The sequence below is a fragment of the Prinia subflava genome, chromosome 2, assembly GCF_021018805.1.
Source record: "Prinia subflava isolate CZ2003 ecotype Zambia chromosome 2, Cam_Psub_1.2, whole genome shotgun sequence".
Taxonomy (NCBI): domain Eukaryota; kingdom Metazoa; phylum Chordata; class Aves; order Passeriformes; family Cisticolidae; genus Prinia; species Prinia subflava.
The window spans coordinates 51,573,188-51,585,517 of NC_086248.1; the positions used below are offsets into that span (position 1 = coordinate 51,573,188).

At 35.1% G+C, this 12,330-nt stretch overlaps 1 protein-coding gene across 16 annotated transcripts in view; it reads right to left on the bottom strand.

Moving 5' to 3' along the window:
* The window catches only part of TRDN (triadin), a 235,493-nt gene that overhangs the window by 130,186 nt on the left and 92,977 nt on the right, over positions 1-12,330 (bottom strand). For 15 of the 16 annotated variants that reach the window (XM_063389925.1, XM_063389928.1, XM_063389922.1 and 12 more), the window contains one exon: positions 2,632-2,709. The exons of the other annotated variant lie outside the window; for it this stretch is intronic. In XM_063389925.1, coding sequence (XP_063245995.1) covers positions 2,632-2,709 — 78 coding nt within the window. The remainder of the gene's footprint in view (positions 1-2,631; positions 2,710-12,330) is intronic. 16 annotated transcript variants of the gene reach the window in all.

A 12,330-nucleotide genomic window follows, 5' to 3' on the forward strand; every position in this document is an offset into this window, starting at 1 on the left:
TTCTTTCTGACCAGATTAGTACAAAGCCTTTTGCTTTTTGACCAGGAGATATCTGAAAATTTCAACTCATACACACACTTCAATGCAATTTATTGCTTGCTACTATAATCTACTGTAAAACTAAAATTGTCTTAAATAATGGCCCCCTTGTCAAAAGATTTACTGTGGAGCTAAAGGAAGAGAAAAAGGCAATGACAAAGAGAGAAAGTTTGAGATTTAATATATAATAACAATATGCTCTTTTTCTAAGACCTCAAGAATTCAGCAGAGCATAATTTCTACAGGACATTTATCTAGGAAAAGTATTCTATTTGAAGGTATCAAGTAATCTAAAAATTTTAGAGATATGTGGCACATACACACCACTATTTCTACCTTATCAGAAAACAAGAATGGTCCAAGATTACCTAAGGCAGCAGTGGCAAAACAGAGTGATTCTGAAAACGTCAATCTAGAAAAAGAGTAAGATCCTTTCAGCCTTCATAAGCTACATAATTGTGTGTATAATGTCTGAGTATCACTGAATTAGAAAGCCTAGGGTGTAAGTAGATTGGCTTCATAAATTTTCTGTGTGATAAATGTTCTGTTACTTCCTACAGTTTTACTTTTTTTTCAGAGTTGTTTTCTTCTGTCAAAGGCTAAGCCAGTCTTTGATGTTATATAAAGTATATTTTGCAATTAAAAATGTTTCTATTTGTTGTCTATTCTGACAATTTATGATACTATTTTCAACTATATTTATAAGAAGAATCTTGTGTTTCTATGTCCCTTCTCCTGATCAGTGATATTTAGTAATGTACCAGTCATGAAGATATCTAAGGACTAAGAAGTCACATGCAGGTGTCTCTTCAGCTATTTTAAAGATTTTAATTTGTCTGCCTACACCTCTTTTTCTCTTCTGACATTTTGCCAAATATTCTCATAAATTACTTTTTTTTTTTTTTTTGCTATGGGCTGAAATAAAGCTTCAGGGTTTAGGGTTCCTCAAGGCACTGTGGCATATTTTCTCATATGTGGAAAACACAGACTAGCACAACATAACAGCTTTTCTTGGTAACATTTTGCAAGTAATTCTGCCTCCTTCATTTCCTCCAAATCTCTTGCATGAAAAAATATTGTATCCTAGTGACTGGCCTTGAGCCTTAAAGGGAATTTAGTTATATGGTTCCGAGCAGATAATCTCCCCCAAATTTGTTTGCCAAATGGGTGTCTAATTTACATTCCCAATTACCTGAATTGCATGCATAAATGAGCTAATGAAACACACAAATGTGTAACTGGTCATAAATAGTCATTTCTATGTGCAATTGCAGTAATTGCATGCTCCTCATGATTTTGAAAATCAAGAAACTAATGTTAATTTGATGCTAGTTCATGTTGTGTAACAGTTATATTTAAAGATTAAGTTTGTCATTTAGCAAATGTGTCAGCCTTGTTCTATTATGTCTTTTTTCCATTATGGTTAATTGACGGATAATAGAGTTTAACATTGCAGGAACTTCTTTCTGCTGATAAGCAGGGTTCAAATATTTTCCTGAAATAAGCAGGAGTACTAGTCTATTTCTATACTGTCTCAAAATAACCACGATTTTATACTCCTTTAAGCAGCATGTTTAAAAGAAATAACTATTTGAGGTAACAAGAGTTTTGGGGAAAGACATAATAAGTCACAACTATTTTTATCCAAATGTTCTGATTCACAATAACCACATTACAGAAATATCTAATTAATATAACTCTTTCAGTCACGGGTCCTGGCAAAACCTAAGTCTCATTCTCTGTTTTCAAATGAAGGAAATCTTGTAGCTCTTGTTACTAACTCTGCTGCCACCCCATCTGTTTTGCACTTAGACTGCAATTGCTTTCTGGGTAACATAGAACTAAGACCTCTATGAGAGAAATTAGTAAGTGCCATGGTGTGACTGCAGGACTCAAGTGTCATATGAAAACTGCTACATAATTACACAAAAAGACTCAGGTGTTTTGTACTATTAAATTGTGTGGTGTAAAGACCAAGAACATATATTGCAGTTGTAGTTCTAAGTCATTGGACATAGTACATTTCAATTAAAATGAGCATTTCAACCACTTTACTGTAATGATCAGACTACAAACAATATCATTCAATTGCAGGGATTATGTTTTAATCTTCTGAACGTAAGACCTCACTTTGTATTTCTCTTTCAGTAGCTTTAACAATAACAACAGGGTTGATAAATGCAGAGCCAGTCATATTATGTTCATTATTAAAAATAATGCACAAAAAAATTACTGAATAACAATAGCTGAAAGAATAATCCAAAGTATATTAAGATGATAATGTTGATTATGTTTATAGTTAGGTAGAAAGTTATGGCTGAATGCCATTCAAAACATTTTACAGATTAGGCCTCAATCCCGTAATCTGTTTCACCCAGAAAATCCCCCAAGCCACCTGTGAGACCACTCTAAGGAACATTTACATCTTGTTGTGCATACGTCAGGATGTCATTCCTGTCCCAGGCCTAGTAATGGGATCACTTTTCTAATAGAGGTTATATTTACCACAAAAAAAAAAAAAAAAAATCTTTTTAGAACAAACAGTGAAGTTAATAAGTAGAAGCCAATGAAGGTGGGAAAAGTCAGACTTGCCTTCAATAGCTGCTGGTTTCTTTCTTGGACTATGTTCTAGAAGAAGAGGAGGTGGTACGAATTCCTTATGTCCTGCACCTAAGAAGACAGGTTAGGAAGCATAGAAAATGTATTCACCAACAGGCTGAGCACTTTCACTGGGAGGCTGAGCTCCCCTCAAAATGGTTTATGTTAAAAATATTACAATGTGCATAAAAGCTAATATCTTTCAGACACTATAAGAAGGAAATGTATTTCTCAACAAATAGAGTAATTTACTTTTAGGAGTCACATTCAAAACCAATGAGGTCCAAGTGACTCAAACATATGCTGAAAAGCTACAGTTCTGTTTTTCTTCCTTAGACTCAAAAGAGAATAATAATACTATGATAAGAAGGTTACATATTCATGACACCTCTTCTATAAGAAAGTCTTATTTTCTTCTGTCAAACAAATGATCTTCAGTTACTCCCTCAAGTCCACTGATTATGAGTTCCTGGAAACACCAGTAAAAATTATGATGTTTCTCATCCTTAAGGCTTATTCTTAATTAACCAGTACCAAACAGGTCATGCATTGTAAACATTGATGAGGTTCTGATTCCAGCTGCTGACTGAAATGCCTCTACTCTCTCAGAGTGTTCAGCTGGGACTTTCTGTACTGTCTCAGCCTATGTGCAGATATCATGTTTTGTACAAAACATTTTTTACTTAATTTCTCCACAGATTCACAAACACATTTAATTTACTCTTATATTGCTTATGCTTATTTTCTAGTTTATGACATATTTGCAGTCTCGTTTTTTCCTTTTAAGTTATTTCACTGGCATTTAGTCTCAGCAGCTAAAGTGCAATTTTTTGTGACCTGAGAAATAAAATTAAGTGCTTAAATATAATATTGATTTAGTCATATGCACCAGCATACATTCACTGCACTAGAGTCCACATGCAAACAGAGTGTTAAATCTCAGCTCCAGCTTCCATCAGAAACTCAAAGCCATACCTCATGCATGATGATAGATTCAGAAAAGAAATTAAGGTTTTAATGGGCCTTGGAAACAGCAGCATCTTACTTACCTCTCTCATTTTGCAAAGGTGTGTATGCTCATGGGGAATGCATGAGAAAAACATTGTCTTGAAGATGGCAGTGGGATTTGAGCATCGTGGACTTAATGTTATTGCATCTCATCAACTTATGTACAATTGCAGGCAGATAATTTGCAAGCATGTGGTTCAGTTCATCCAGTAATTTTATAAAATATCAAACACGGAGCTACTCAAACTCCATGTGTACCTGAACCACTGACAAAATGTTAACACCTTGGTAAAAGTAATGTATTGAAGGTACTTTGCTACAAATGGTAATAATCCTACATTTTCCATATATTTCCTGTCTTGGCAATAAACCCAAGTGGATATTCACTGATCTCATCACAAAATAACTATGGCCTTAAAATTAATGTTAGGCAAACTTCAGGAAACCAGATGTTTAGCCATGATTTTCCAAACGCTTTATGTCTGAAAAAAAAGTAATCTTTAAGTTACAAACTGAACTAATGAGCTGCTGATTTCCTTTGTTGCCAACCAGAATAGAAAAGTTGTATTCATAACCATGTCAACACACGGAAACCTGAGCGACTGAATTTCCAGTTCAGAATGAAAACTAAAAACAACATAGCAATTAATGAAGAATGAGTAATATTATTTTTCCTTCTACATTCGATCAAAGCACTAGAATAAATATGGGGGGGGAGGGGGTCCATTTTTTTTTCTTTTTCCCTTTTTTTTCCCTTTCCAAAACTATTTCCCATTTAGAAAAAGTGATAATTTTTTATAACTTGGATGATTTTTTTTTGTATGAGAAAAAGGATAAAGGGCAGTGGCTCAGAATATTTAGTAGACGAGTAATGATGAAGGATAGTCAATAATTTGGACTGCAGTGTAGTATCTACAGTGTGGGGAATGATCCTTCAGGTCAAATTGTGGGCTGGCCCTATTATTTTCCTGTGCTGTGCTGTGGCAGCAGTTTTCTAATGACTGCACCAGTGTGTGCATAATGCCAGTATGATACCACTTATTGCTAATGACTTGTCAAGTTCTATTTTATAGCTTTGCAAGGTTTAAGCAAATCATTTATTTCATGCAAATTGACCACATGATCCAATATGAGAGTGTTTTAAGTTTAAGCTTCACAGATCAAAAACTTTCCCTTAGGCCAAAATGTTTGTTCTGAGCAGGTTCCCAGCCACTCTGATAAAAGGCTTCTTTAATGTTCCCATGTCTTATTAAATGTCTCTCTATTCACTTTGATGGGAATGTAAAGGAGAGCAAATGAATAAATATTTTATCCATTCTTTTGATGAAATATGTTAAAGGGGATAACCTAAGTCAAAATTCTTTTCTTTTCCTTCTTCTCTTTAACTTATGAAGCACAAGTGGTTTTCTGTAGTACAGACAACTGATAAATGGAAATGAAGATTTGACTTCAACAGATCAGACCATTAGTATTAATGAAGTCTACTATCTTGACTCTAGCAGTGGCCAGTTGGACACATATCCATGATGTAAATGAGAGGAAGGCAGGATGTTTTTACTGCTCTCAGTGGACAATCAGATTAACCCATGAATTACAAGAAGTTATTATCCAGATTACCACTATTATGACTGGACATACACTTATCTCACAGCTTTAAAAATGCAACACAAAAAGCTCTGCATAGTTATTTGCTTCTCTTTTCAAATGTAGCCTTCACTTTATGGCTACAAGATAAGCCATTAAGGTTCATGAAAGCTGCTTTAAAAAAGAAATTTAAAATATTAAGTTTTGATTTCTCCAAAAGATATAATTGCAAGCACAAAAATGTTCATGCATTTCTATGTCAATCTGTCCCTAGAGTTGATCCCCCAACACTTCCACGTGTCATCTGTCAGTGCAGTTGTGCTATAGGTGTCTCCTTCATATATGATATTGTAAAGAGCTAACAACAATTTACATCTGATGAAAACTGAAAGAGTGAAATATATAAGATTTAAGCTCATGGGAATGATCTCACCAGGAGAAAAAGTGTCACATTAAGACACGAATACCTTCTATCACAGCTTGAAAGGAAAGAAATAGGCTGCAAGGATGTGTAGAAGGTTTAGGGCTCTAGCATGAATACTTAATTGAAAATCAGCTACAGTCCTCAAGCTCTGGGAAACTTCTGTCATAAATGTTTATCAAGTTGCCTGAGATGTCCTGAAGAAATTAATCCTGACTTGGTCTATTAATATTTTAGATTTTTTTATTGAATGATAAGGAATACAAGGCAAACTTTAATTACCTTACTTTTCTCAATCTAGGAAATGTCTTTCTATGTGTGTCAAAAATGTCATGTTTGAATATTGTGTATAAATTGAATTCTTATGATAATATCAAATTATGTGAGTTTTCTTTCTTTCCTGATCTTATGAGTTCAACTTGTCTGCAGTGAGCTTAATAAAGTGTCTAAAAATGTCTTTCTAGATAAGAAGATAAAATATTTTTAAATTGATGATTGATGATGATGATGATGATGATGCAGGCGTTTCAGACTGGTGAATATTCCAATTGGATATGGAGAGAAATAATGCCATCACAGAGTGCAATATATGCAAATACCATTCTGTATTCTGTTCACTGTTCACTTCCTCATATCCATATACCAGTTACTTGAACAGCAGAAACCCTACAGTCCAACATCACCAACACTGTTACAATTTCTCAGTGCAGCAAAATGTCTTCAGATAAATCTCATTCTGCTCAGATATGACATCATTCTCTAGTGATAGTAAAAATAATTCAAATAAAGTAACTGTCTTTGCAGAGTTATTTGTTATGAAAAGTAAATTCCAATCAAATGTTTAATGAATGTTGGAAAAAGGCATGGATCAGCAGAATGAGGCAAGACTGCCAAATATGCTTTTAGAGGACTGAAAATGTAATGGAGTCCAGCCATTTTGACCAGGCTTCCAGTTTTGACGTGCAAGATGCTGCAAGTTAAAAGCGAGTCTCTTCCCAGCTTTCAGTCATTACTCTCCAGACATTAGGCTGTGACTGTCCTGGAGAAGGGTTTCTCTGCTTATTATGTGTGCATGAAAAACCAAGAGCAAACTGTTTTTCTTTAAGAAAGAACACCTGAGGATCAAGAGGTGAGATTGTGTAACTGTACTGAACAATGTAAATGCTGATTTTCTGGAATGCATTACTTAAAATAAAATATCGATGCCCCATATAGGCATTCTTTCCTAAGGAACACTGTGACACAAGGATTTTATGCACACTGGCAATTATATGGTGCCCAGGAACATTACTGGGCTCTGGAATTCAGACAACATATCCTGCAACGTGTTTTTGGATAGCCTCTGACAACTTTGACTTGTGCCAAGCAGCAGTGTCTCAAAAAATTCATTGGCTCAGTTCAGGAATTGGCAGGGGCCAGGGACAACTCCCAGTAGACAGCTGAGATACATCCAGCCCATTTTGTCCTTGAGGAAGTGTACTGAAGGTAGATCTCTCTATGAGAGAAAAAATCACCTTCAGAGAGAGAACAGTTGAGCTGAGTTTGAGTTTAGTAATCTCCACGTGGCCACATAACAAAATTACGTCAAATCGGAAAAAAACGGTCTAAACAGGATTTTAATGACTTATTTGGGACCGAATTTTTGACAGGGGAAAATGGAACTAATGGATAATAAAATGAGACTTTTAGGAAAGTGTATTTTAGTAGCCAAAATATATTTCTGTTTTTTAATTGCACTCAGGATATGGCTCTTTATTAAAAGACTCCAATGGAGTCTTTTCAATTTTAGCATTATGTCACACTGACTATCAGCCAGTTTCTTTTACAATGCATAAGAAAAGAAGAAAAGGAGAGGCTACATGAGTAATGATAAATCTGTCTATCTATATGTTCCACTATATCTATGTATTTAAAATCCATTAACAATATCAAAAAAAATTTTGGAACTCTTCATAGAGTCTAACTTAATGAGTAAAGCACATTATTGTGAGATATTACCTCAACACACAGACAATGAAACTAGGCCTATAGAAATAACCTAACAACCTTGGGAGTTCATCCATCTATTAAGCTGAAAGCAAGGACCAGTAAGTTAAAACTGAGGGTGCAGGAAGGAAGGATGCAGACTAATGTTCTAAATGCTCTTTTGAAAGGGAGCAAGGGGAAGGATTAAATTTCTCTTCTCAAGGCACCAAACAATAAGTAGCAGCAACTTGATAGCCTTATATATTTAATACATAAAGATTTGAGTTCATCCTTTGTTGTTGATGATGGATTCCTATATATGTTTTAATGTTGTAATAATATAATATAGTTTTTATACATGTGCAAGCATGAACATATAAGGCATATCAATATTTATTTAGAATTAATCACAGTAAGATTAAGGTTGGAAGAGACCTTGAAAATCATGTATTTCCAAATTCCTACCATGGTTTAGTGATGTTTCCAAACAGAAAATCCTGGTTTTGGTAATTAAACAGGTGTGAGAATCATTGTTGCAGACTCCTGGAGGTTGAGTGAACATCAGTTGCTGTGTTTTCACTGATACCAAATCCAATTAAAGTCACAGTTGGGAATTTTTTTTATATACTTCTTTCTTTTCCCATGCATTTGTAACTCACACAATGCAAGTGTACAAATGAGGCAGGCAAGTGAGGTGTGGGTAGAGTTATTGTTGGTTTGGGGTTTTTTTCCTGTTTTAACTTAAAGTGGATACTGTGGGTCATGGAACATATTTCAGCTGCATAACAGACCTTGCAGTTTAATTTATTTACAAAATTATATCTGTTGAGAACTCTCTCACATGGATTTTTGCCACAAAATCCCTCTTTAACTCAATCCATATTTGTGAAAACTGTTCTAATTTTTGTGTTCAGAAGACTGAAGTCATCAAGGAGTAATGAGCTAAGTGTTAACAGGTTTGGCATTATATGTTAAGTAAGAAGTCACACAGCCTTTCCTGACATTAAAATATAATTGAATGGAAAAAACTGAAAATTGAATTTGCTACCTCCACTTCCTCCCATTATTTATCATGGGCAGTTAGCAGGTAAAAATAAACCTACATGTTATGTTTAGAAATATTGAAAGATGGATCTCAAAGAACTAAGTACGAGGACAGTAAAAATTATGGGTTGCTGTGTGGTAATGATAGATTATTATATGCATAGTGGAGTACAAAATGATTGTAAAGGCAGATTATAAAATGAAAAGACATATTGAGTCTTTCTCTCTCTCTCCCCAAATAACCTTTAATAAATTGGTATCATAAGCAGTAACCCCTGGCATAATTAATATGAATATCAGGAGTTGGCAGAGATGTTATTTTTTTTCACAATATGAAGTATCCAATTAAAACAGAAAAGAAAACACTGCAACTAAATACTTGCAGCTAACAATTAAACAGAACAGAGGGACTTTATAAGCTGTTATGATGAAAAGTAATAGACACTGCCTATGCCATGTGAGCACTGCTTTGTAATTGATGTTCTTTGTATTTGGTTTATCTGCACATATCATTGTTTCAACTATCCCTAGTCCAACTATATCTAAGAAACATTCAGTGCTCTAGTCAGAAAAGCTAAAAGTGATGCTACAAGAATGCTACTTTATATTATCTTCAAGAAAGAGCGCATATGCCAGTTTTTGCAAAACAAAAACTGCTTAACATGGATAAAATCAAATTACAGATAAAATTACAAATTGTGATAATCTCTCACAATTACAGATATTTGAGAACAATGAATATATTTAATATAGAAATCACTGGAAGTCAAACTAAATCCAAGTATCTCTGTTTCCAAGCCACAAAGTTTTTCATATCTCTGAGTCTTTTTTTGCTAAAATGAGACAAACAAGAAGTTAATGTTGTCTTTTCTATACTTTATAATCACTTAAGATAGTGTATCTATAGCCATTTTTCAGAAGTTAGAATTTCAGTAATGCAGTCTGAAGTTAGAGGGAAAATAATTGAGAGGTTTTATTTGATCAAATGTCAGAGGAGGGCCCAAAGGTGCAGAGATGTTGGCTTTTAACTCCATTTTATTCACTGCCACTGAAATCACTGGGAGCTAAGTGCCATGGCTATAGTTATGAGAAGCACTGGAAGAAAAACCTGCAATATTGGAGATAATGATTATTTTAAACCAATCATACGTTGGTAACTACTGATTCTTCTTTCACTTTAGTTTTGCCAGGGAAGATGCTCTATCCTTTAAAGAAGTTATTTTTAGGATAAAGGATCCTGGGATTCACTGTCATGAGTTTTAACTCTTGTATTCAAGGCATCCCCCATGATTTTTGGGTAAATTACTTAACTTACCATGTCTTTCCATTGGACCTATAGATGGATCTAACAGAAATTTAAAAAAACCCAAAAAAACATTGTGAACATATAGCAACTAAAAATCCCAAATCTTAAATTCTATTAAAGTGGAAATTCTAAAGGCTGAGCTTTTGTTCTGATGCAAACCTGTTTAAGTTTCTTTTCTTTGAATCATTGGGGTGGGGAATATCTTCCAAATTTATTCAAGAAAATATTCCTCTCTGCATTTCTTCTTTTCCCCTTTCACTCACTCCCAAAACCCTATAGCAACTGGAATGCACATTTTTAAAGTGGCATGACTGTCTCCTTGATTGAGTCAACAGCTGTTCCAGATAATTTAATTTGAAATCTTATAGAAAACTTGTCATTTTAAGTCTTCATTTGAACAAACTTCTTGCCTTGACATTTGCAGCATATTTCTTGAATGTATGTAGGCTCTCTCTCTACAAGACATTTAAAAGTTAACTTTCAGACAGTTATATCTAGATAAGTCACCCAAGGGATCCATTTATAGTAAATGGAGAGAAATTGGTACCTTCAAAGGGTGATTCATCTTTTCTATCTTAGGCATCTTTCTTAGGATGAAATTGTCCTCTAGAGGCCTCCATTTCATACCACTGGCTATAAAGACAGCTAAAGGTTAAAGCTGGGCAATTAACTTTTGGGTATCTAAGTGAAGTTCAATGAATTGCAAACATTTTATTTTGCAGTTGTCCATAAAGACGATGTTTCATGCCACCAAAATATTCCAGGACTAAAAGAGCCATGCAGGATTTTTCACACTGTAAATACTGTCTGGTAACACAGTATTTGCTCCCCAAACCGCCTGCAATTATATGACTGAATCTCACATATAGAAAGGATTTTGGTTTTAAGCCTAACCAAAATAATAATAATAATAATACTATAATAATAAAAAACACCATTCTTTTGGTATAATGTGCGTGGGCATTGAACACCTTTTGAATCAGTTATTTACTTTGTCAGATAATACTGGGTGTATTGAAGGACAAAGTGAAACAATAGGAATGAAGGTGAATTGTCAGAGGAAGGAATAAAAGTTCCTGATGAAGGAAAAATAAAGTCATTTTGACTCATTATAGGTGTATGTCATAAATTGTTCATCTTTTTGACAGGTCAGATACATGCAGAAAAAAAACTGACATCAAAAGAAAGATGCACCTGAAGAGACAATGGTGAATAGAATTGATCTGCCACAGTTTACAGTCCCAGTGGCTGCAGATGAGATGCATCAGTAGGTGGGCATAAAGCAAGGCAGGGTGAGCATGTGTTGCTTAGGGCAAAGCTGAACTCCTCTGTCTACTGCATTTCATGTTCACAGAGAAGAAGAGCTGAGGAATTTGTGCTAAGCTGAAATGCTTCATGATGGAATGTATCCCATCAAAGTACTTGGAGATCCTTTCTATGCTCTTTTTCTCCATGTGATATGGTAAAATGGTACCATTACTGATGAAAGTGAACCTCCTCATTTTCCAGTAGAGTCAGCATAGAATTCTATATCAGGATGAGAAGACCAACTTCTGGTTTCACAACAGAAGTATAGGTTTTTCATTTTTTAACAAAAAAATGCAGGAGAAAACTGGAAGCTCTTCAGAACACATTTTTTTCCTTCTTCTTGATATTTCAGTGTATTCAGCATCGGGAGGTGTTTAAAGGCACATTGCATGGATGTCAGCTATTTTCCATGTCATCAAAGTTGAGAGAGATTCAATGTATGGTGATTAACTTCCCTAAAATTTTTCAGAATTATATTCTAAAGGTAACAGATTCATTAGTTCATTCATAATTTTTGAGTTATTCAACCTGGGCTTGTAAAACTGTCTGAAGGAGAACCTTGTGGGTTATCATGACTCATCAAAGACAGATGTTCACTTGCAACACATGTAGGATTCCTGCTGTACTGAAATGGTTGGCATTTAAGATGCTGTTTGCAGTCTGGTTTAAGCAACTCTGTGATGGAGCCTTGACTCCAGCTTTCTCTGACAACCTCCCAATATTCATTCCAAGTGGGCCAACCCTGCTTCCATCTCCTGTCTATTTCCTGCTTACACTTGAGTAATGACAGGAGTTCCTTGTTCATCTGTCCAAGCCTCTTGCCCTCTTTGGTTTCTTGCTCATTGAGGTGCACCTTTCTTGAGCCTGGAGGAAGTGTCCTTGAATATCAATCAGGTCTCTTGGAACCCTTTTCCCACAGGATCTGTTTCTGTGGGATCCTTCCAAGAATATCCCTAAAGAGGCTCAGGTCAGCTGTCCTGAAATCCATGGCTGCAATTTTACTCACTGCCTGCTCCCTCCTTGCCCAGTGCTGAACTCCACAATCTCATGGCCTCAG